General features: G+C 39.4%; 1 protein-coding gene across 1 annotated transcript in view; it reads left to right on the top strand.

Moving 5' to 3' along the window:
• Positions 1 to 26,763, top strand: part of LOC144316675 (beta/gamma crystallin domain-containing protein 1-like) — a gene marked incomplete at its 3' end in the record, with an annotated part of 151,658 nt that overhangs the window by 81,810 nt on the left and 43,085 nt on the right. The window contains exon 2 of the mRNA XM_077902593.1: positions 671 to 809. Within this exon, the coding sequence (XP_077758719.1) occupies positions 671 to 809 (139 nt within the window). The remainder of the gene's footprint in view (positions 1 to 670; positions 810 to 26,763) is intronic.

Raw genomic sequence — 26,763 nt, 5'->3', positions numbered from 1 at the left:
CCAGTTACAATCAACTACTGAGCCAGAAGTGAGTGGCTTCCTCTGAGGCATGTGGAGGATGGATATCTGAACAAAATCAGGGTTATTAGTGAATTAAAAGTATGTGGTGGTGGTGAGGTGTCTGGGAGTTTGAATAAAGGAAATGGTTTTGGGTAGGAAACCACCAGGGTGTGCAAAAACACTCTGCCTTCATTGCTTTGCATTTCTTTGGACTCTAATAGATATTAATCCTGGAATGATTCCTGTTCCCTGGCATAGCCTAGATCCCTCTCCTAATGGATTTATTACTTTATTTCCAATGTTCAAGAAATTTACAAATGACTTTTTCTCTTCTCTTAAGAGCAATGACAGCAGAGAAACCAAGAAATCATAAAATGAAGTTGGATTGCCCACCCCTATCTATAAATATCTATAAATCTACCTATCTAGCTCGGATTTTGTTTTCTGCAAGAGGTTTAAAAGAATTCTGTTGACCACATGGTGAGGTCCTCATGGTTTATTCCTAAATGTGTGTGACACTGCCAAATTATCTACAATCCTATGTAGGCTTTGAAAAATGATTCCTCATTTTGGCTAATTGGAAATATACAGACAGAAATGTACCGTTGGGTTTCTTGAGTTTCCAGAGTTCTTAATAGGTTTTTGACATAACCGTTTCCATTCTTTACAGAGCTTTGGAGGTAGTGGTTGGAGGTCATGTGGCTCCAGATTGCCAGACATTTGCACTGCATCGTGAGGAATCCCAGCTCCTTGACACTACCAGTGCGATACCTGGCCCTTTTCCTATGGAACCTGGAATGTTTAAAAAGGTAATGCTTCATCTCCAATATTTGGCTCCCAGGATAAATACTTTAATGAATTAAAATATGGTAAGATAACCCTTGTCTGAAAAACACACACTTAAAAATGTAAATTTTAAAAAAGACATTATATATCAAAGCACCATGATAATAAATAATGAGTCTCAAGGGATGAGTGTGAATCTTTGCTCTATGCTGCCTTTAGATGTTCTTCCTCATTGTCATGGGTGCCTTTTGCCTACCTTTTTTCTTTTTTCACACAGACTGCATTTTAACTCAAAGGCATGCAAAGTAAAATAGGACATCAATATTTGGAATTTCCATAAAAAGCACTTATATTACTTCCTACTGCAAGGATTTTAGAATTGTTATTATATCAGCAGTTACTCCTTAATATCTAGATGTCTGTCTAGAAAGTTCTGATTTGATTGTATTGTCTTAAAAAAAAGAGCTTCCGCCGAGGTGGGAGATAGAGAAGTGGATGCATGTTACCCATATTCATTCATTCATAAAAGAATATTACTCACGTTCTTGTCTGCAGCAAGAAATACAATGATGCCTTTAGTCATGGTGTGAGAGCTCGTGTAGCTGCCAGGCTTTGAAGGTTGTATAATACATTTCTTGTTACAACCTATTACTTTTTTTTTTTTTTTTTTTTTTTATTTATGATAGTCACAGAGAGAGAGAGAGAGGCAGAGACACAGGCAGAGGGAGAAGCAGGCTCCATGCACCGGGAGCCCGATGCGGGATTCGATCCCGGGTCTCCAGGATCGCGCCCTGGGCCAAAGGCAGGTGCCAAACCGCTGCGCCACCCAGGGATCCCTACAACCTATTACTATAAGAAATCCTCTCCCACCAAAAAAAAATTTGCCTTGGTAATGCTATATCCAAAAAGTTAATTATTGGGACACCTGGGTGGGCTCAGTGGTTGAGCGTCTGACTTTGGCTCAGGGCGTGATCCTGAGGTCCCAGGATCGAGTCCCACAGGGGGCTCTCTCAACGGAGCCTGCTTCTCTTCCCTCTTCCTATGTCTCTGCCTCTCTCTGTATATCTGTCATGAATAAATAAATAAAATCTAAAAAAAAAAAGTTAATTATTAGTGCAAGATGAAAAGTTCTGGAGATGGGATGCACAACAATGTGAATATACTTAATGCTCCTGAACTGTATACTTAAAAGGACTAAGATGGTAAATTTTATCTTATGTGTATTTTATCACAATTTGGAATAAAAAAAATTAATTATCTAGTGATGAAAACAGTAAAGAAAAAAAAGGACATGATGAGATTGTTAGTTCATATTTTATATTTTATTAGAACATGATAAAAGTGGGTAGGGAAATTCAATAGAGAAGCTTTGTAACTCAAAACAGCATAATATCAATCAAAGTGCCAGAAATATAAAATTAACTTTTGTAAAACATTGAAGTAAGAATCAAATTTAAATTTCAAAAGTTAAATAAGCTGGCTTTCTGTATTTTATGCTTATATTCAGGCTAATTTCACATTTTAGCCTTCTATCTTTATAATAGTTTATAACTGTAAATTAAACCTAATAAATCCAGTCACTGGTCCTAGCTAGAGTTTCAGGTTGTTTACTACATTTGTCTTTTAATAACTTAAAATAAAAATAATTTTGTCAGTATCAAGCCATTAACTATCCCACGATGTTAACTCAAGTCCAGGAGAAAATGGGTGGCAACATTCAGTGTTGGGCACAAAACAAACCCCCTGAGAGCGATGACCAAGAAGGGTGTATGGGAAGGGCCCTTCTCCCAGATTCACAGCCCAAAGACAGGCCTATCTTCTTCCTGGTGATGGTATGCCACGTAGACATGGTCTCTCCACCCTTGCTTGTTCTCCCAGGGTGCAGTCAGGGAGCCCCGGACACTGGGGAGCCGATGGGGAGAGGCCCCCAGGCCAACGCAGAGCGTTCAGTACTGGGAGGGTGGGCAGGGACAGGGAGGCTTGCTGCCAGAAACAGGTGAACTGGGAACCCGGGGTAGCAGGGAGCCAGAGCAGATAGAGAAAGGCAAGAAGGTGAAGGAGGAAGCAAGCAGAAACCGTCATTCTGGCTACACTGTCTCTGAGTGTCACCTGAGGTGGGGTCAGCCAGGCACCGCCTGTGACTCTACTCTTATCACACCTTACCCCTAAGCAATGGCCAAATACCCACAACAGGAAGGTTTGGCGCTAAAGTCCACTTCTGGGTCTGCCTATTGTCTCTCTTCCTCACTCTCTGCCTCTCTCCCTCCATCTCCTTGCCCCCTCTCCCCCTCCACCATCCCTCTTTCTTATTCCTGCTCTCTCTGGGCTCTGGCTCTCTTGGTCTTTCTCATCTACATATTCTACTAGGCCTGGACAAAAGGAACAGACTTTCTCTTTCCTGCTGATGTGTTCTCAACTTTGTCACTTGAGATCATGGCTGAGAAGAGTTAAGTGGATTATTCTTAAAAAGTGCAAGACATCCCCCCACACTGACCTGGCCAGTCTCATTAAGAAACAAAAGTTAACTCCACTTAGATTCTGGGTGGTCCATACCTACTGTGAGTGCCTGTGTGCCAGGGCACTTCTCACACTTACCAAAGTACCCTGCTCTTAGTCTGCTCTGCAATGAGCCTGGTCACTTCCTTCGAGAATCAGCATATTTATTAGGCTGGGACATCAGGACTGCCCTTGGCATCTTCCCCAGGCAGAAGGCCATAAATTCTTCTTAAGATTCTTAAGTTGACCTAGCCCTCTTGGTTATATGTATTTATTCAAATGAGTGTTTTAATTTCTATTTGCATTAAAGTTAAGCAAATTGCCTTTCCCCAAACAGCCAGAATCTATTCATTCTCTTTATTTGTTCTGTACATTTTATTATTGCATTTGTTTATTTAACATGCTGTTAAAATTCCTTAGACATTCTTTAGAGATGACAATACTATATTAAATCCTTCAATTAATATAAGAAGACATTTACTATACCTGCTTGTGTAAACGGAAATATGGATTTATAATTACAAAGACAGTATCACCTCTCAAATGCATATATACATCAGGTAGAGAAAAAAGCTATAACAAAAATCAAAATAGAATGTTACTAGAATTCAAATCTTAGTTGGGAAAAATCACCAGGGATTTTATATTTATTTACAGAACAATCTTTCCTTTAAATGACCACATTAAAAAAATAATAATAATAAATGACCACATAAAATCTTTAGTGCATTTGAAAGCAGAAGATTTGTTTATGTAAAATGTTTATATTTCTAACAAACCATTTTTTCGTGTTAGAGAAAAGCATAAGGAAGTGGTATCATTAAATGAAAACATATATTCTGTATATAAGTGACAATCATGTTGAGTCATTCTTTGCATATAAGAGAGAATTTACATTGTAGGTTCTTAAGTGTTTTGTTATATTTATGTACTTACATTTATCATGTCATATTTTCTGCTTACTTCATTTCATAAGTGAAGATGTCTTAATTCCACTACATGGAAGTATTTCTGGGACATGAAAGAACACTCTTTATTAAATTAAAGCATTTCTTTAAAAACAAGTAGAACAAGATACTGAGCAATGTAATGTTAATTAAAATCAGTATCTTCAAAGAAAGCAATTACCTTAATGAGAATTTCTATGATTTCTAGTACAAAAATCATTTAATCCCTTTTCAGTCATACACACTTATTTTGATCTAGAAAATTCTATGTGACTATAGTGATTATAAGTAAAATTTTAATCATTTTGGAAACAAGTTCAAACAAGTAAAATGGAATAAACAGGTATAGTAATTATTTGATTAATTCAAGCAAAAAACTATTGTACTTTAACCATTTGGATTCTCTCATTCTTGATGACCTGGATAAAGCCTCTATTTCCCATTATCTTTAAGTGTGTTTGCATGTGTAGTTTTTTTTTTTAAAGATAGATTTATTTATTTATTTATTTATTTATTTATTTATTTATTTATTTATTTATGACAGAGAGAGAAGCAGAGTGTGTCACAGGCAGAGGGAGAAGCAGGCTCCATGCCGGGAGCCCGACGTGGGACTCGATTCCAGGACTCCAGGATCACACCCTGGGCCAAAGGCAGGCGCTAAACCGCTGCGCCACCCAGGGATCCCACATGTGTACTTTTTAAAAGAAAAAATAAGGGATCCCTGGATGGCTCAGCAGTTTAGCACCGCCTTTAGCCCAGGGTGTAATCCTAGAGACCCGGGATCGAGTCCCACATCAGGCTCCCTGCATGGAGCCTGGTTCTCCCTCTGCCTATGTCTCTGTCTCTCTCTCTCATGAATAAATAAATAAAATCTTTAAAAAAAAAAAAGAAAAAAGAAAAAATAAGCCCCTGACCCCCTCAAAAAAAGAGGGTAACTATAATCTATAGAGGAGAATCGGTGTTTTTCCTTCAGAAGTCACTTGTATAGATTTTAATCTTGTTGATGTTTCTCTGCCCCATCATTCAGGAAACACATGTGAATCTCTGATCTCACTCTTTGAGATTGGAATGCTCCCAAATCATTGAAACAGACAGGTATCTGCTTTAGTCTCAGCTATCTCAGAGATGGTTCTACCACAATCATTTTTGACAGCTTTTATTGCCTAACTCATCTTAAAATGGTTAAGGTGGAGCATCTTCCAGTTTCCAGCCTGGTTATTCTAGTTTAGTCAAAAAGTGTAACAATCCAATTTAACAAGCATTGGTTATGGTAGAAAAGAAGAAAAAGCCATTTTCTAACATTTTCATTTCCATGCTGGTTCACCACTTTGAGAGGTGATGCCCCATTTTCCTGTCTACCCCATTATTTCTCCTCTCTCTCTCTCTCTCTCTCTTTCTCTCTAGCTGCTCCACATGGGTCCACTGATGTTTCTCTGAATGCTCAACTCCCAGCCTTACTTCATTTCTTAGGCCAGACCAAGTTCAAAATATGAATACTCAAGACCTCAGACTTGTTCACTCCACTCCCATCCTGCTTTATCCCACAGAACATTGTATTGTGTCTTGTCCACTGTTGGGTTAGCCTAAGACACAGTATGTAAACATTGATCACTGGGCTCTCACATTTTGTCTCGAGACACCCCAGCTGCTAATCTTACCAAGGACAGTTCTAATATCATCATGCAAAAAGTAGGACCTTCCAAATCCTAAAGTCTAACTTCCAACCCTCACCCTGAGACATTTACTAAGGTTAGACCATCTCTATCATGATTTAAAGGACTTACAAGTATTATCCATCCATTCCAACGCTACATTTCACCTTCCTATTGGCACTTAACCTAAAATCACTTGTTCCATCGGTGTTGTGAATAGAAACTGCTGAGCCCTTGGGCCTTCCTTGTCCTAAATGTCTGCTATCATCACCAGCCAGATCTTACTATCATTCCATCCCACCTTGACCTGGGACCAGTCATATCCGCGCAGGTAGGTCTACTGCCCAGCTTCAATCTCTTACCCTTACCAGACCATCTTAAGAGTCTCTCTGTGTTCTATCAGTACTGATCTAAAAATTTAGATATACTGTTAGAAAACAAAATTAAAGATAGAGAACGATGTGTATAGCATATTACATTTTGTGCAAAAGTTAGGAGATTAGAAATTAATGTCTTTGTAGGTTCATTAAGAAAATATAAAAGGTCAGGGGTCACCTGGGTGGCTCAGTTAGGCGTCTGCCTTCAGCTCAGGTCATGATCCCAGGGGCCTGGAATCAAGTCCCACATTGAGCTCCCTGCTTAGCAAGGAGTCTGCTTCTCCCTCTCCCTCTGCCTCTGTCCCTCCCTACAACTGTGCTCTCTCGGGAACACTCTCTCTCTCCCCCTCTCTCAAATTAATAAATAAATAATCTTAAAAAATATAGAAGGATAGAAGTAAAACTAATTACCTGTGTTAGGGGTGGGGGGAATGAGCAGATAGGGGACATGTTCAGGAGAGACTTCTTGCTGTATACTTACTTTCTCATATTTTGAATTTTGAGCTATGTGAAGGTGTTACGTATTCAAAAAAATTTTAAGCAGAGGAATGAATAGGTATGATTTAAGTTATGTGATTAAAGTTAAATTACAATGGTTTAGGTATACATGTAATTTTTATGATTCTCTGATTTGTTGTAATCTGAGGGACTACTGTCTGAGGGACTGTCTGAGGAACTACTGTTCCCACATGTCCTTAGTGGGTCATTCTACTCCCTTTGCAGATATTTCTTTCCATGCCTACCAAGTCTTTCCACGTTTTGTCTACTCGTCCTTTAGGGTCTTACTCAAACAGCTCTTCCTTTGTGATGTCGGCCTCAGAAAAGTTGTTTATTTTCCTCATTATTGCTGCCATTTACCTTGGACGTCATACCCCAAACTCAGCACTCACCATACCATACTAATTTTACAAGTCTCCTTCTTTACTGGACTAGGAGGCCCCAAGGACCAGACTGTATTCATGTGGCTGGAACATTAGCTACGCATTTTGCATGAATGAAATGTTGTATATTTACCATAAACAGCAATAGAAAAACAATGCTATTGCGAAGGTGCCGCATGTCAGTTAGTTCTAGTACAAATTTCATTTTTACTTAAGCTTTCAAAAGTAGAGCAGGAAAGCTCACCAAACACATGTGTTATATGTACATAAATAGGCCACATGTGGGCAGCAGAAAGAGAATGTGGCCATTTCCAGAGCATGCCTCCACCTTCTCCTTCAGCACTTGTGCTGTGGAGTTGCAAAGATCAAGGTTGAGCTGGGTGGCATAGAAAGCACTTCTTTGTCTCTGAAAAAGCCTGGTATTATTGGGTGCAGCTGGAGCTGCCTTTACCACATAGATTTCATAGCTTGGCCATTCTATAGGCTAGAGAATGTTGCTTTGTATCCTAAGTAAGGCATTACAAACAGCAGGATATGGTATACCAGCTGTTCTTCTCGCCAGAGTTAAATGTGGGGCCTTATATGAAAAAAATCGATTGCCTATGTATAGCTAGCTTTGGAAAAATCAGGGTATCTCTGTGGTACCACGCATTTGAAGGTATCATGGTCACCAGGATGCAGCAGGAAATAGTGAGTAGTTTGTTTTTCTTTTACGTCAAATATATGTGTTGTCTTCCTTTGAGGTAATGACTGTGGATGCTGTTTGTTCACATATATAAAAATAAACATATAAATATATATTAGCCAGTCCATTTCCTGTCCTAATCCAAACTAGAAGGCTTTGACTGTGATAGGCAGGTAGGGTTTTCAGGGCTTTTAAAAAATGTGATAATATATCTATTTTTCTTCTAAAGATTATATCTGCTTGGTGCAAAAACTTTCTGATAGTCTGAAACATACAAGACAAAGACTTAAATTCTCTCATCACCTCTGAAGTTAGCTAGTTTGGTGTGCATCTTTTCAGAATTTTTTCTTAGGCATTTATGTAAACAGAGTTAGTCCATTTGTGCTTTTCCTACCAAAAGAGATCATACACTGCATATAAGTCTCTAACTTGTTTTTTAACTTATCAACCTTTATGATCATCTTTTCTTTTTTTTTTTTAATTTTTATTTATTTATGATAGTCACAGAGAGAGAAAGAGAGAGAGGCAGAGACATAGGCAGAGGGAGAAGCAGGCTCCATGCACCGGGAGCCCGATGTGAGATTCGATCCCGGGTCTCCAGGATCGCACCCTGGGCCAAAGGCAGGCGCCAAACCGCTGCGCCACCCAGGGATCCCTATGATCATCTTTTCAAGCTAGTACTATAAATATGCCTTTGAATTGCTACAGAGTATTTCATATGTATAACAGAATATAATATTACATAATAGGTATACTGTTATATAGTTTACCAATCTTTATTTTTGGACATTTAAGTTATTGCCACTTTTTTTAAAAGTAAATTCTACCCCCAATATGGGGCTCAAACTCATGACCCTGAGATCAAAAGTTGCACGCTCTATTGACTAAGCCAACCAGGCACACAAACCTCCACTTTCTTACTTCTAACAACAAAACTGTTTCTATGGGATTTTTTGGTTAGTATTTGTGTGTTATAAATTCCCTCGTAACAGAATTACTGAGTTAAAACACACTTATTTCTAAATGTTAAAGATGATAATATCTTTATTATCAAATTGCCCATAAAAAGTTTTTATCAATCTAAGCTCCCAACCAAAGTGAATGAATGTGCCTATTCTTCTACCACTTTATAAATGTTATATATAATCAGTCTTCTTCTTTTGCCCATCTGTTGGCATCTCATTGTTTAAATTTGCAGTTCTTCAATTAAAAAAGAGGTTGAGCTCCTTTTTTGCTTATTGTCCATTTCTATTTCTTTGGTGAATTATCTTTTCATGCTCTTTGATCATTTTTGTATTGGATTGGTTATCCTGCTGAAGATATTGTGATAAATAATCATTGGTATCCAGAATTGATAAAAATTGTGTTCTTGTATGGGGCATTTTAATCTTTGTGTATCTTCTTCTTTTTCAACAATGTAGTGTTCTGTCATCCAACCAGGATTTAAATTTGTTGCGTTTGTGGGGGTGGGGGTTTTGTGTGGGAGGAGCTATTAAGTGGTGAAAAACCAAAATGCCTTTCTGCCCTTATTGGAGAGGGGCTATCAGGATTGGGACTTCTGAAATATTTTCTGGTCACACATGCAATGGAATTAAATGAAGGTCTCAGAAGAGTAACTGAAATACCCTTTCCTTTCATTCATTCTAGTTCTGCTTCTGTATATCTTTCAGTCTCTGTGCAATTAAATTTCTTGCACTTGCTATTTAAAGTATTGAATTGTCTCAGACTCAAAGCATAGAGGACTGAAAACATTTAAATTAATGTTCTCTGGGATTCTGTTTTCAGCTCTAGTCAAGACAAATCCATTTCCTTCAAGAATATTGGGTGGTTAGAAAAAAAAAAAAAAAAAAAAGAATACTGGGTGGTGACCAGTATGTGCAGCTTGCTGTAAGGAATCACTAATGATTGTAAAGCCTGGGGCATATACAAAGCTCTGCATAAGTACTAATTACTATTATTGGTCTCTGACATCCTTAAATTTTAAGCTGAATTCCTACCACCTAATGCAGTACAGGGGGAAATTAAAGCTCTTGTGACATCATCCCCATAATAAAGAGGAGTCCCTGGCCAGTGATGCTCATTTGTTTTCGTGAGGACATTTAGAGAGGATCATATCATCATTTTGACTGAAGAGATGAAAAATTGGGGATTTATCTTCTTTTGAATCGATGAAGAGTCTTTCCCTAATCATAGTAGGTCAAAAATCCTTCATTGGGGATCCCTTCTTTTGCTAAGAACAAAGGCTTCTGGCTGCACTCTGAACACATTTGGGCCAGTTGGAACCATCTGTGGCTGCGTATGTAGCTCTGGACTCCACTTCTCTGCTCCACTTCTGCAATACTTATTATTCTCTCCTGAGGAAAATCTGAAGACTGGTCCCATCCAGAGCCTCGATGGGGGGTCGGACCTGCTGCGGCTGTGGCTGTGGCAGGTGCAATGCATGTGCCACTACTCGGAGCACGAGTATTGAGTATCGGAATAGGTGGCCTGACTCCCGGAGTAGATGTGAAAACTCCAGAAACAGGGACTATGATCGGGATCTTGAGGTAAGTCCTTGCTGAGGGAATCCTTCTGAGTCACTGATTTGTGCGGTGTCTCTTTAATAATGTTTGAGTATGAAGTCTGTGATTGTGAATCAGTATCTATTACTGTTATGCAGGACTAATGCCATTCTAGGCTCATATATTTGCAAGTATCCTGGGTACTATTCATTAATATATTCACTTAGATAACTTTTTATTTATCTTAGGGTTGAACAGCGGTTGGTTAGAGCTTAACCAGCAAAGGAAATGCCTGTGAAGGTAGCTCCTGCTGGGTACTGTTCTCTGAGACTTAGTCCTCTCTCTCCTCTAGCCTTTTCAGAACTTCAGTGCCGGGAAAGCAGCAAGCTACCTTATCTTCTCTCAAAGGCCACTTTCCTTTGGATTGGGTTCATTTGCAGTATGCCAAGTTCTTATTTGAATCAGATATTAATAAATCTCATAAAGGTGCTTTGAGAAGTGCAAGGATTAGCTTAAGATTCCAGATTAACATCTCAGAATTGCTTTTTATGTACCTGATTTGACAGGAGATGTCTTAAGATTGAAAGGTCAGTCAAGGTCAACCCTGATCTTACTCATTATGCCCAGTTCCTGTTTGTAAAAGCCAGTGTGTTTTTTTAGTATTAAATCTTTTGTGCTACTTTGTAAGATGTGGGGTGGCCATCACCACCAACCTGAGCTCTCCTTTGATGCTTATTTATCCTTCTCTTGTTCACCTACAATATTATATATTTGCTTTGTTTTCACATGATGGCTTTGAAGCTTTTGGAATGGAATGCGTGGAATGTGTATGTCAGACTAGTTTTTGTGATGTGCCCTAAGAAAAGCATGCCCTGGACACTTCTGATCTATTGTGTTTCTTCAGGGTACTGATTATAGTATAACCCATAATTTAATGAAGTAGGTAATAGCTTTAAATATATATATGCATATGCGTTTGTATGATATATATATATGTATGTATATATATGTATTTTTGTGTGTTCCACACAGTACTTTTGAAGAACATTTAATGCTGAAGTGACAGTTGAAAGTAGAGTAAAACATTTGAAGTTGGCAGTTTGCTGACCACATCCGTCAGATGGACCCTTATAGCTCTTCCTTATTTTAAGACAAGAGGCAAGGGACTAGTATATTAATTATTCTGTGTTTATGCCCATGATGATTGATTTGACTATCATTTCTTCTTAGTAAAGCTTTGACTTCTCTCTGTCATTTCACCTGATGACTTTCTCTTCTGGAAGCATCAAATACCACATATATAGAGAGAAAAAATTCACTATGCATAGATTTGTGTCCTTTGCTAATTATTGATTCATTATCAGCTACCAGGGGATATTTTTAATGACTTCTCACCAGCAACATGGAAGAAAATGTTCAGAGGGGGAAACAAAGATTGATGACTGGAGGACAAACAGACAGCCCTAACTGAAATGCTTAGAGCATTTGGGTACTATGTCATTTGGAGAGATCTCTGCGATTATGACACATGCAGCCTAAAAAAGAAAAAAGAAAGAAAGGAAGAAAAAGAATCTCTCCAAGGAAACCTGCATCATCTCAGGAAACATTGGACCATCTAATTGAATTCCCTGCAGATTTTGAATGAAGGTCTTAGAAACCTGAACGGGCTATTCGCCAAGATGGTCCCAATAACAACCCTAAATAATGAGTTTTTCACCCATTTGGTTGTTTTATTAGATTATTTTTTAAAAGATTTTATTTATTTATTCATAGAGACACAGAGAAAGAGAGAGAGGCAGAGACACAGGCAGAGGGAGAAGCAGGCCCCATGTAGGGAGCCCGACGTGGGACTCGATCCCGGGTCTCCAGGATCATACTCCAGGCTGCAGGCAGCACTAAACCGCTGCACCAGGGGGGCTGCCCGTTTTATTAGAATCATAAAATGAAGAATGACTAACTTAGAAAATGAGGGACGTTGGGACTGTTTGGCATGGATGCTAAAACTCCCCTTAAGCCTCTCCCCGCTTGTGATGCTATCATTCACACCAGCACAGAGGACTTAGCCTTTGGATTCTCTCATAAATTTTGCCTAAAATAGCTAGTCAGAATGTTAGAATACTTGTAGGTTTTAGCAATTAAGTGAAGTTCCACCAAAAAGTATATGTTAATTCAAAATGCTGAATTTTTTCGGGACGCCTGGGTGGTTCAGCAGTTGAGCATCTGCCTTCGGCCCAGGGCGTGATCCTGGAGACCCAGGATCGAGTCCCACATCGGGCTCCCTGCATGGAGCCTGCTTCTCCCTCTGCCTATGTCTCTGCCTCTCTCTCTTTGTCTCTCATGAATAAATAAATAAAATCTTTAAAATAATTGCTGAATTTTTTCAGGTATTTTATAAAATGGCAATACATGTTATAACAATGACAAAGACCCATTAAAAACCCCTCTTTGATTTTTTTTTTCCTCTTTGATTTTCTGCTTTAAACCTGTAATAGTCTGAACTGGCTACGGCAATCTATTAAGTATCTGTGATTGTGAAAAATTATGCCTGACCAACATCTGTCCATCTCTAAAACTGATTAAAGAGTATCTCATTTGTGATGTTTCCCTACATTCTCAGCCGATATCATCTGACATCTCCCATGTTCTCAAGGAATTCCGTAATATCCCAAGTGATTTTCTCCATATTATTATTCAGAAGCCTATGTCTTCATCACTAGCATTCTCTAGGGCAGGACATTCCCATCTCATTGACACCTCATGCGGTACCTGACATTTAGAAGACACTCAACACATGGAAATGCAATGACTCGAAAAGTGAACTAGACAGCCTTGAATGTGGCTGAGAGACCAGAGCTCTGACTTGGGCCCTTCTTTAGACCAGCCACGTTAGCTTTGGTAGGTTATTTACCCTGCCCGGGTCCCAGCTTTTATATTTGTAAATTAGAAGACAGGAGCTGGATTAGCTAGTGCTCTGTGGAACCCTAGGGATGCGCTAAGGTGCCTCAGAGGCTGTGACAGGGAGAAAGGGCTGGATGGAAAAGTGGATGGGAGAGGAACTGAGGCTTCATGCCAGGTCCTCACTAGGAAGCTCACTTCTCTGTTTTCTACATATGCCTGAATCCCTGTGCAATTTCTTTTGCATTAAATGTTCTTCTGCTGGAAAAAAAAAAATCACGATAACAACTTGAGACTAGATTACATATAATGTTCCTCCACCTCCAGTATCTTTTTATGTAAAAATTGTATTAACTCATCTCATTATCATGGCTTTTTCTTTCTTTTTTTATTTTTAAGATTTTATTTATTTATTCATGAGAGACATAGAGAGAGAGAGAGGCAGAGACACAGGCAGAGGGAGAAGCAGGCTCCATTCAGGGAGCCCACCATGGGCCATGGGACTCGATCCTGGGGCTCCAGGATCATGTCCTGGGCCAAAGGCGGTGCTAAACCGCTGAGCCACCCGGACTGCCCGCCCGTCATGGCCTTTTCAAAGAAATTTTACATCACATTGCTCTCATTAGCTCCTTATTTGTATGCACCCCCGACACACACACAAGTCTTCTCTGCCCTGTATTTTACCTAGCAGACTTGTCTGTTACATCTTATAGTTACGTTTTAAACCTGAAATTAGCTGATTGTCCCTACTGAACTTTCTTTAGTTTGTACAATTGATCTTACATTTAATGAATTATTTTGAGTTTTATTCCAATCTCTATGAGCAAAATAGTGACCATGAATATCTCGTTTCACCTACAAATCAGGTAAAGGCATTCTCAATTTACTTCCTTCTGGTCATTTAAAAAGTCAGTGAATAAAATGATACCCATGTTGGAATTGGGTGGGGGGGCAATAGTTGAATAACTGATAGTTTGAGTAAAATGATAGTTTGACCTTTCTGGGCTGCTATGAGTTGCTATGAGTTCTGATCTTGCTATGAGTTGTCTTCTCTGCCTTCACTGTTGTTTGTTGGTTTGGTTTTGTTTTTTTAAAGTAAGCTCTAGACCCAGTGTAGGGCTTGAACTCCTATCCTTCTGAGATCAAGAGTTGTATGCTCCACCAACTGAACCAGCCAGGCACCTCTCTACTTAATTAAAAAAATATATATATTTAAGATATCAAATATTTCCAAGTTTGTGAGTAAATATTCATTGGTGGTCATCCAAAGTACTAAACGGAGCATCATATATTTTCACAGCATAAATAGTAATGAAGGAATTACTAGGTAGATTACAGGAGAAAAGGAAACAAGCACTAGAAGGTCAAAGTATACAAAATAAGGAAAGAGACTCAATACCCATGTACTCAGCATTCATTCAAAGCTCACTAAAAGTCCCTAGTGCTTCTGCAATTTTAGTGCTAACATTCTACCAGTGGCTTAAGCTTTGTTCCTTATGTTTGGTACATGTGCTATTTATTTATTCATTTCATGCTTGTTAATGAGGTACCTTGGGAGTTTCTCCTTTCAGTGAAAAATGGAAGGAAATGAAAGGGGAATTGTTGGGAGTACACTGACTAACTCAGTCACACAAATTGCCAACAACTTACCCTAAAATAAGCCTAAGAGGAATGACAAACAAATTTTATTTAAGACTAAAAAATAAGCAGTATATCAGTTACATTTGGTACCATGTTCTATCTTACAATTCGGAAAGGCATCAGAATCAGGGTGGTAGTTGAACTCATGAGAAGATAAATCAAAGTACCATATGTTTGGTTAGAGAGAATGGTACAGAGAGGAATCTTAGGAAGTTGAACTTTCTTTAAGAATAAATATGGGGTGGAGGGGGCGAGGGAATGCCTGGGTGGCTCAGGGGTTGAGCATCTGCCTTTGGCTCAGAGCATAATCCCAGAGTTCCAGGATCAAGTCCCACATCGGATTCCCTGCATGGAGCCTGCTTCTCCCTCTACCTGTGTCTCTGCCTCTCCCTCTCTGTCTCTGTCTCTCTCTGTCTTTCATGAATAAATAAATAAAATCTTAAAAAATAAAAAGAATAAATGTGAGGGGAGGGGTGGCACCTGGGTGGCTCAGTCAGTTAAGCATCTACCTTTGGCTCAGGTCTTAATTCCAGGGTCCTGGGATTGAGTCCCATTCAGGCTCCCTGCTTGGTGGGGAGCCTGCTTCTCCCTCTCCCTTTGCTGCTCCCCCTGCTTGTGAGCCCTCTCTCTCTGTGTCAAATAATAAATAAAATCTTAAAAAAAAAAAAGAATTAATGTAGGTAGCGGTCCAATCTTTAAATACAGACAGAGGAAGTGTTGTAAGTCCTTGAGCAAAGAAGCATTCATGATGAATGAAATATTTCAGAGGTAGTGTCACTGATATTCTTGGTGTGATGGAAAGGTGGGGTTTAGGGAAATAAAAAACTTATCATAGAGGGGGACTAGAGTCTCAGAAATTGCCCAAAACACGTTAAAACAGTATGGGTTTGTATTAAGGTAGAAACTTCTACCTGAATGGGCTGAGGTCAAGAAATTTGTTGATAGATTATATATAGGAACAAAAGTGGGTGGAATAAAAAGATTCTAAGGTTTTTAGTTTAGGAGGCTTTTAAAAAATAATGTTTCTGGTGGCAAGTGAAATTCTTCAGAAAGGAAGACTGCTTGCAAAAAAAAATCAATTTATTCTTTTTAGAAAATATCGATTGAAGTAGTAACTTGAAAACCAGGTAGAAAGTTTTAGAGTAACAGAACAAACAGTATAAAGAAATAGCCATGAAATACCATCAGACCAAATTAGAGACTGAAAATTTTCCATGTTTCTTGTTTTCTTTCTTTCTTTCTCTCTCTTCTTTTTCTTTCTTTCTTTCTTTCTTTCTCTCTCTCTCTCTCTCTCTCTCTCTCTCTCTCTTTCTTTCTTTCTTTCTTTCTTTCTTTCTTTCTTTCTTTCTTTCTTTCTTTCTTTCTTTCTTTCTCCCTTCCTTTCTTTTGTAAATTGACATCAAAACTCACTTGGCAGCAAAATCTGACCTGAATTCTTTTTTTTTTTTGACCTGAATTCTTATGAGGCCATTTATTGTCTTTAATTATCCCAGTTAGCACGAATTGTCATACGTTTTTGCTGTAGATATTAATGTATTATGGTATATATGCATATCATCTTTCCCAAATCTGAAGATTTTTACTTTTAAAATACTTCCAGCCCCAGTAATTATGTATTATATTATATCATATATATTGTATTATATAATAATAATCATAAGGGACTATGGTCCTGTAGTAAGTTTAGAGAAAGAGTGCCAGTGAGGGACTTTACAGAATCCTACATAACTGAGAGTTGTCTCTAAGTGTTGAATAAATGAGAGATTTAATGAATGTTTAACCTGAAAAAGAGAAACATAAAGCTCACACAAGGAGAAAGTAAAAGAGGGAAGTCAAGAAGTAGGTAAGTTGAAGCAGATAAAGGATTTGGAAAAGAAAAAAAAAGGATATGAAGGATATGGTTAAATTTGTGCAATTCTTTTTTTTTTAATTTATTTATTTATGATAGTCACAGAGAGAGAGAGAGAGGCAGAGACACAGGCAGAGGGAGAAGCAGGCTCCATGCACCGGGAGCCCGACGTGGGATTCGATCCCGGGTCTCCAGGATCGCGCCCTGGGCCAAAGGCAGGCGCCAAACCGCTGCGCCACCCAGGGATCCCCAAATTTGTGCAATTCTTGAAGGTTACAGGAGTCTAGAGACCTGGGCACGGGGAACTAGAGAGGGAGGCTGAGGTTCATTTACTGGTTGAAGGAGAGGCAAAGCCCAGAAGGGGGAATGTTAGAGATGGCCAGTAGCAGCCCAGAGGGCAGGGCTGCCCGCTAAGATCAGACAAGCTAGGCTCTAGTTTTAGAAGCAGAGAAGAGGATAAAGGAGAAGAGAATACTAAAAATGTTTCAGAACTAAGGAATCCTTCTGGGGGCGCAAACTGGTTAAGTAACATAGATCTTCGGACAGGTGGAGGGGACAAGCTTTGGAGGGGAGCAGAGATACATCTTTCCAAACTAAGAAAGTATCCAAATGTAAGGTTGACACAAGAAGAAATTCATACAGGGAGCTTCTACTTTTCTTTGCAGAGAAAGAAATAAAGTTACTACCCCCAAAAATGGGTCTGGGGAAGAACTGATGATTGAGAAGAGGGTGGTTTGGGAGTGTGGAGAAGAGTAAGGAGTAGCCACCAACTAAAGTAAGACAGGAAGTCAACAGGGAACCAATGGCTGCCCTAAAGGCCAGGATGAGTTAAACACCGTAACTCTACAGTCCACCTGTGTGCAAAGGACTGTTGGGCCATGGTTGTCTTGTTGTTCAATGCCGTCTGACATTTCCCAAACCACAAGAATGAGATCTCTTTTCCTTCTCCCAGTAGACATGTAGATGCACACAACATGATCCTTTGTCATTAGTTTTCCCCAAAACAATGAGCGAGTAGTAACCAGAGGACTATGATCATAACTGCAACAGTCTCCTCATGGGTCCCCCTGGCTCTGGCTCTTGTACTCTTTCCCCTACACATCTCTCTGCACAGAGCAGCAGAGTCATCTTCTAAAGGCATGAATCAGATCCTACCACTTCTTTGCAACTCTCCAATGGCTTCTCATCACACTTAGAAAAGAAATCTCCAGTTTCCATGTGGCCTTATGGGCCTTGCGTGAACTGCCTCCTGCCCCTGCCTAACTCAGACTCTCCTCCCTGCTGTGCCCCAGCCACACCAGAGCAGTACCTTGGCGTACAGGACTCTTTCCTGCCTTGAGATGTTGACTCTCCTCACTCAGTTGGCCCGGAATGCACTTCCCCCAGTCTTCATGGGACTGATTCTTCCTTCTCCTTTATACCTTAGCTTAAATGTTACCTCTGCACAAAGGCCATTCAGTTATGATCACCTCAGCCTACATGAATTATCTGCAGAGTGCTAGTACTATATATTTTCCTGCTCATTTCTTTACTCATTTATTGTCTTTCTTCCTCACAATGTAAACTCCATGAAACAAAGATTTTTGTCTCTTGTTCACTGTCGTATCCCCATTCCTAGCACAATGGCAGGTATATACTAGGTGCTCAATAAGTGATGAATGAATGAATAAATTTTTCTACCTTTTTCAACTTAATTTCCATCGTTATTTTTTTCTCAATGTGTGCTTAATACTTAGTAGGTATTATACAATCCAATTTTCTTAATTTGATTTGCTTTATTAATTTTAGTTTGACACAGTAAGTACAGCACATTGTTTCTCTTTTCTACAGTTCTGCAACCGTTGGGATTATCATGCCTGTGATGTTTCCTAGGGAGCTGAGTCCAAAACCTGTTTTGTTCCCTTGTGACACAACCTTCTCATTTTCTGCCCCAATTAATGGCATTAAAAGGGAAAAAAATCTTTCTTTGTAGCCATTTCATACGCAGAAAGTCAATGTTTTGTCAGGAATCAGTTTGGCAACAAACAGCTTTGGCAACTCTGCCTCAAGGCCTCCAGAGTCTACCCTACACAAGGACAGTAAGCCCTGGCCTGTGCTGGAAGTGGGGGAGTGGGTGCAGCCCCTCTGCAAGAGCACTCAGGCTGCCAGGCTAGTCCTGGACTTCTCCTTAGTGACAGGGAGCTTCCCTTTGGCCCTGAGATGATGGTGTAGCCTCTCTCTCCCGTCTGTCCAGCCACAGCCTGGTAAACACAATGCTCTGTGATACACCCAGAGAAATTGAACTGACTGCTAGGTAAAGAGTTAAATAAGAAATAAAAATGAGGTAATTCTGCATTATTGCAAAGATGAATCTAGGAGCAGGAAACCAAAAAGCAAGTATATCATCATAAAAATGAAATAGGGTGGATCTCTCTCCTTAGACCACCTTTCTCAAAGTGATTGATGCAGTTTTGCCGGGTTCTCGCACAGTATAATTAATATGTGTCACTCCTAAAGGGACATATTACCTGCCTGTACCATGAAGCCTCTTTATATTTAGCACTGTGCAATTATTAATTAGCTCATGCATGAGTCCCTGAGTTAGTGTCATTATCTCTGCTTTGCAAACAAGGAAAAGCAAGGGTGTTGGTGCCTAGACTCCAAACAGTGTGTTGCTGGGTACAGTGAAGAATGTTGGAGGGGTCCCTGGGTGGCTCAGTTGCTTAAGCATCTGACTTTGGCTCAGGTATTTCGAAATCCTGGGATTGAGCCCAGGGGCTCACGCTCAGAAGGGAGTCTGCTTGACTCTCCCCTCTCCCTTCCCCCCACAACCTATGCTCACTCTCTCTCTCTTTCAAATAAATAAATTAAATCTTTTTAAAAAAAGAATCTTGGAATTCCTCATTCTCAGACTGAATTTGGGTTTCCTGAACTGTGGAATCAATGTACTGGATTATTGAAGACGGCCAAATGGAAATGCTCCAAATACATGTTGTTCTTGCAGTATTTTGGCTTCACCCTTGTGCTTTTCCACATGAAAGGACACTGCTCTCTCTGCTTGGCATCACTGGAAGCTGGATGCAAGGGACTGGCAAGAAAGGAGGAGTGAGGGGTGATGACATGGAAGGGAAATGTATCATATGATTTCTGGTCTTTATTTTTATTTTTTATTTTTTATTTTTTTTATTTCTGGTCTTTAGAGAGAAGTTACCTGAACTAAGCTTCTGGAGGATGTCCATGAAGTCTGAAAGATAGGTTGCTCATCACAGAGCAAGGCTAATCTGATGCAAATTGGCCTCCCCTTCCAGAGTGTTTCTGGTAAATCCTACAAGCAAAGAACAGACAAATCTTATCCTTAAAGGAAGTATCCCAGGATCAGAATGATAGAACATAAATGTGTGGATCTTCTTTGCAGACATTTCATAGGTACCTGCCTTGTCTATCAATAGGTAACGCTAGACTGGTTTCTGCCTTCAAACTTCTATGGGATCATGCCCATTTTAGTCTTCTCTATAAATTATTTGAAGGACCCCAGAAACATCTGCAGCAGATCAGTAAAGAAGTACCTGGGGCTTCATTTCTGGAACATCACATCCCAAGAGTCCTCCTAGGGGAGTGCTGGGCATGATCTCTTGAATGCAAGTTACTCTCCTAAGAAGTCGACAGTGCTGACAGCCTGGTGACTCATGGGTTGTGAGGGGTGTGGCTCAGCTGGAAGTAAAGAGGCAGCCTCTGGCCTATTTCAGTTCTCCAAGCCTCCCCCCTCCCAAAACATGTTTCCTCCCTATTGTGCCCTGCTTATGCCAGGCACTCAAAAAAGAAAAAGAGCCCTGTTTATTTGCAGGCCGTGAACAAAAAGGATAGAACAAAATTAGATAATAAGATAGATAAAAAAAAGATAGAATCTTTCACCCCCTATTTATGATCTTTGGTCTGATTTAGGGAGAGAGTTTAATAGTAAGTATCAAAACTTTTTTTTTTTTTTTTAAATGAAGCAAGCTTTATTCCCAATGTGGGGCTTGAACTCATGACTCCAAGATCACAAGTCCCAAACTCTGCCAGCCAGGTGCCCTCCCCCCCCCCCAATTTCTTTCAACAGATTGGGCTGACCAATAAAAAGCTCACTGATTCAGGATATTTTAAAGCAAACATATTTACTCTGAACATTAGGCATTATCAATATGGCTTTAGCTCCTCTTTTGTAGGGATATAAAAATAAGATAGTAATCCATGAAAATTTTTGTGAACATAAGCTGAAACCTGCTTTACATTTTTCATCAGAAATGGAATTTGAAAAAAATATTCCATATAATATTTTTTCCTTCACAGAATTATTAGGGTAAGAACAGATTTTGTTGAATTTTTGTTTCTTTTTGAGTTAAATCTGAGACTCTCATGAACACTAAATATATGTGTTTGTGAAAATATAAATTACTTAAATATCTCAGGGAATTGGATGGGTTTTTTAATTTTTTTTTTTTTAATTTTTTAAGATTTTTATATATTTACTCATGAGAGACACAGAGAGAGAGAGAGGCAGAGACACAGGCAGAGGGAGAAGCAGGCTCCACACAGGGAGCCCGATGTGGGACTTGATCCTGGGTCTCTAGGATCAGGCCTTGGACTGAAGGCGGCACCAAACCGCTGAGCCACCCGGGCTGCCCAGAATTGGATGTTTAGAGCTGAGTTTCAACACTTAGCTATCTGGAACCTTGGAGAATATGTTGTTCTAGGCAGCTGACTTTTACAGATGATTTAGTGTCTATCTTTGTAGGTTAGAAACTTAGAAAATTTTACTGATTTGAATAAAAACTGTCTAAAGATATGCTTACTTATTTTTGTTTTTCTCTTAAACAAAACATGCTAAACATTATTTAGCTTTTCCTTGATTAAGCGTAATTATTATGAATAACAGCTTTTTAATGAAAATACAGTAGTGTTCTCAGAGTTAATTTAAGTGTGTGTTCTATCTGCAATTCCAGTAAATTATCATTTGTGTATTTTATTTTTTTTTCATTTGTGTATTTTATACAGTTTTTTCTAGAAGTTCCCCTCTTGTTACCTGTAATTTCTTACTTTTGTCACTGCATACTTTAAAAAAAGTCTTTTAAAATGTTTGAAGTGTTTCAATTAGTTTATGTTTGGAAATTAGCTAAATACTAAAATGTAGTATAAAGGAATAATAAATGGGCTTCTCCAACCTTACCTATTCTTATTAACAAAAGTTTTTCTTGTTATGTAAATTTAAAAACATACTCAAAAGTAAGAGAATAGCATAATGGATCACCACATCATCCTACTTCCATTTACACATCACTCAGTTTCAACAATTACCATTCTCTGGGTAATCCTGTTCCTTCTATACCTCCCCTATTCTCCATCCCCACAGCTGGATTAAAAGCCAGTCCCAAAATCAGTATGAATCCCAACACCATGTTTAGCTTAATACAGATACGGATGGTTACATATAGGAATATTTAGATATATATATCAGTTACTATACATATTTGTTTCCTTGCTCTGTCCAGCACAGAGGGCCTAGAATCAATACTTCAGTAGCAACAAACATACCTAGAAGCCAGATCTGGGTTTCTAATACCATTCTCCAATTACATGTACCAGGACTCCTTAGAAAAATGGCTGATTGTAGGACTGGAGCCCAAAATATGCAAGATAAACCTGGAGTATCTTGTGGTGCCAGAATGTAAAATGTCTCCCCACAAACACACACACACACCCCCACAGATAGAGGTATATCAAAAGGACATAGGGGCCAGCTGAAAGAGCTCCAGTTGCCAAAACTGGAACAATTAGAGCCACAAAATATAAATAAGTATTGCATTAGAACTCAGAGTATAGAATAAATATCTCTGAGTCCACATTCAGGGGTGTTAGATAGAAAGAAATGATTGAATATATAAGTAAAAGAGAGAGAAGAGATAAGTCTCCCATGGAGAAGATTGGTTTTATCCTCATGATGTCCCTTAACGCTTGCCTCCATCCCCAGTACTTAGCAGTAAATAATAAACCAATGCTTAGAACTTGATTAGATTAATTTTGCAGGAATATTTCACAGCTGATGCTTTACATACTATTGAGTTGTTTCACAAATATTCTTTTTCTATGCTATATTTATTGGCATCAGCATCCTGACCCATCCTTTGCAAAACCTTTCGCCTAACAGAAAGATCCCCAGTTGGGATCTTTGTAAAACAACTTTCTGGGATGCCTGGATGGCTCAGTGGTTGAGCATCTGCCTTTGGCTCTGGGCGTGATCCTGGAGTCCTTAGATGAGTCCCACATGGGGCTACCCGTAGGAAGCCTACTTCTCCCTCTGCCTGTGTCTCTGCCTCTTTCTGTGTCTCTCATGAATAAATAAATTTTAAAAATAAATAAAACAACTTTCCCACATCAACTTATTCTGAAAAACAGTTCATAAGAAAGGCAGGATAAATGCTTGATTTTTTCCCCTCCTTTATTTACCAGTTTTCAGATAAAGATTTGTTGCTTTTTAGAAACTTCCAAATGTGGCCAGTTGGTTGTCTGTTGTCTGTGCTGTGATTGCAACTATGTAGGGAAAATAAAAAGTGAAAAACACTGATTTATTAGGCTTATAAAACACCGGTGGACTTTTTCATCTAAAAAAGTATATATTTGTAATATTGTTAAGCAAGTCAATTCCAGAAGAGGGAAGTAGCAGGAAGAGACTTCCATTTCCAGCACCGGTGATTGGCACTGGCAGATATAAGGCCCAAGCAAGAGAGAAGAAAGGAAATAAAAACAGGTGATATATGAAGCAGAAGTGACTAAAAAGTGAACAGAAAGGTGGAGGGGATGAACACTGGAGAGATGTCATTGGCAAATATTGTGCGCTCTGGTCATGTTTAACTGCTGCCCTCTGTTTTGCCATCTCTTTCCTGAATTCTTTCTGTAACTTCAAGGCTAACTATTAATGAGCAGAATAAGATTGAATCCTGTTTCTTGACCTTTTTTTTTACTTATATGGTACATTAGATGATCTTCCGGACATGTGATTTCAAAACATGTGTTGGTCTGTTGTAATCATGGGCACCAACCGTGAAGTGGACTTGTCCTACATACACTGAGATGAACATGTATCTGCTTATTCACTGAGGAAGCCAATTCTTTAGGAGTTTACATATGATTATATCTTTATAAGAAGAGCTTAGAAAAGATAAAGAATATGGTTACATTTGCCAAACTACACCATGACTCAGAAGCTAATTTGGAGGATTGGAAAAAGCAGAAGGATCTGTCTTGCTGTTCATCAAGTAATGTATCTGTGATCATTTTTTTAAAAAATGGTATGTTCCTATATTACCAATTGTGACTGTGACCTTTGCCAATTAGTTTTTTTTTTTTTAACGATTTTTTAAATGTATTTGAGAGAGAGCAAGAACACAAGCAGAAGGGAAGGGCAGAGGGAGAAGCAAGACTCCTTGCTGAACAGGGAGCCAGATTCAGGGACTTGACCCCAGGACCCTGAGATCATCAACCTAAGCCAAAAGCAGCTGGTTTACCCCTTAACCAACTGAGCCAGCTAGGCACCCCAGCCAATGAGTTTTTAGTATAAGCCATCTTATTGTTAAACTATTGGTGTGTTACTAGGAGTAATTATAGTATATAATAATTATACGAGGAATAGTGTGCAAATTTTTTTTAAGATTTTTATTTATTTATTCATGAGAGAGAGAGAGAGAGAGAGAGAGAGAGAGAGGCAGAGGGAAAAGCAGGCCCCATGCAGGGAGTCTGATGTGGGACTCAATCCCAGGTCTCTAAGATCACACCCTGGGCTGAAGGCGGCACTAAACCGCTGGGTCACCAGAGCTGCCCTAATGTGCAAATTTTTATAATTTTACTATGTATTTCTCTTTTTATGGACTTATACATTTAAGAAGATAAAACTAAAAAAAATTAACTGATTTTTTTTTAATGTCACAAGGGTTCTTTTTATTTGGTATTTTGAATGAAGATAAAAATTCTGAATGAATTTATCTTAAGAAGTAAAAAGACAGAGTAGATTCAGCATCTCTGCTTGACCTGGGCAAGAGGCCTCTCTTTAAAAAGGATCCTTCTTTGCCTATCCCTGAGGGCAGACCCTGCTGCCAGGGTGTGTGTCCCCAGGTCTAAGAGGTGGCAGGGAGTGTGCTCCAAGCTTAGATGTGTACATTGTCCGCTGGCAGACGTGGGAGGCCACTGGTGGTGTAGAATGGAGGCAGAGGAGGGAAGAGGAAGAGGAAAACCTGGGCTCGAGGTCACTTAAAAGGTGTATTTTTTTTTTTTTAAGATTTTTAAAACTTTACTTATTCATGAGAGACAGAGAGAGAGGCAGAGACACAGGCAGAGGGAGAAGCAGGCTCCATGCAGGGAGCCCGACATGGGACTCGATCCCGGGTCTCCAGGAGCAGGCCCTCGGCTGAAGGTGGCGCTAAACCGCTGAGCCCCCGCCCCCCCCCCCCGGGGCTGCCCAAAGGTGTATTTTTAAAAACAAGACATTAGAATATGCTTTATCTAATAGTTTGTTAGCTTTGCTTATAACTTTAAAACATGTAAATTTATAGCATGTGACCTTCCATTTATATTCTTATTCCCCTTTTACCACTGATGTTGGGGGGCAAACTTGGGTGGGTTTTTACAACAAAACAAAAAAGATTGAGTTCCTCTGTTCTTTTTATGTATTTCTTTAAAGGTTTTATATAGTCATTTGACAGAGAGAGAGAGCACAAGCAGAGGGGGAGAGGGAAAAACAGACTTCTTGATAAGCAGGGAGCCCAATGCAGGGCTCGATCCCAGGACCCTGAGATCATGACCCGAGCTGAAGGCAGAAGCTTAACCAACTGAGCCACCCAGGCACCCAAGCTCCTCTGTTCTTATGTTCTGAATTCTCTTAACCTATTACTAAATGCTGTAACAGCTTATCTTCAAATTGATTCATCGACTTTTTAGGTAAAAGGTTCTACCTAACGATATATATCCCATAGCTTTTAGGTTTTTAGATAAGTATATAAAATCACCCCAAACGTTTTATTTTTTAAAATATTTTATTTCTATATGTTGGCAAATTGAACACCAATAAAAAATAAATTTATAAAAATTTAAATAAATAAGTAATAATAAAAAATATATTTTATTTGTTTTTTCATGAGAGACACACAGAAAGAGAGGCAGAGACACAGGCAGAGGGAGAAGCAGGCTCCCTGAGGGGAGCCCAGTGTGGGACTCGATCCTAGGACCCCGGGATCACGCCCCGAGCTGAAGGCAGATGCTCAACCGCTGAGCCACCCAGCCATCCCACCCCAAATGTTTTAAATTGCCATCTCTTCAAGAAGAATATTGGGGGAGAAGGAAGAAAACAGAAAAGCCACCAAAAAAAAAAAAAAAATCAGCTCTCAATACTTGGTTCTTTATATGTTTAAGGCATAGAGGAAATGTTTTTAGTCTAAAAAAATGTTCCCTGCTCTAAAAGAGCTTATAAACTGGATGGGAAAGCAAAAGGAATCTGCGAAATCAGTGTTACCGGTAATAAGTGCTTTCAGAGAAGGATTTCAGGAAGCCTGGGTCACAGGGAGGCCTCCAGGCTGGGCCTTGCCTCGTGACTCAGAATCGGATAGGCACAGATAGATGAGGTGATATCCTGGGAGGGAAAAGCCACATGGGCAAAGGTACGGAGACAGGTGAGCACCACCTATGTTTGGGAAACTGGGGACATACTAATTTGGTCAGAATGGATGAATTGTGTAGGTTCACAAAGACAGATGGATTTGATATAGAGTGCTGTCTGTTTAGGGTTCTGGAAGTTGGGGTTCTACCCTGAAGAGAGTAGTCACTGAGGGTTTCTGAGATACAGATGATGGGATGAAATCCATGATTTGGGAAGAATGAACAAATGGCTGTGTTCAGAGGGACTGGCAGAGGGAGACAAAGGGCAGTTGGACCATGGCGGTCCTTGGCTCATGGACTAGAGAAGAAGCCAAGAGGCTGGCATTTTGAAAAGAGGCCTGTGTTCTTTCACAGAACTTAAAACATTTCCTGATGGTTTTCAGAGATATTTCC

Source organism: Canis aureus, chromosome 7 (genome assembly GCF_053574225.1).
Source record: "Canis aureus isolate CA01 chromosome 7, VMU_Caureus_v.1.0, whole genome shotgun sequence".
In the NCBI taxonomy this organism is placed as follows: domain Eukaryota; kingdom Metazoa; phylum Chordata; class Mammalia; order Carnivora; family Canidae; genus Canis; species Canis aureus.
This window is presented reverse-complemented; position numbering and strand designations above follow the sequence as displayed.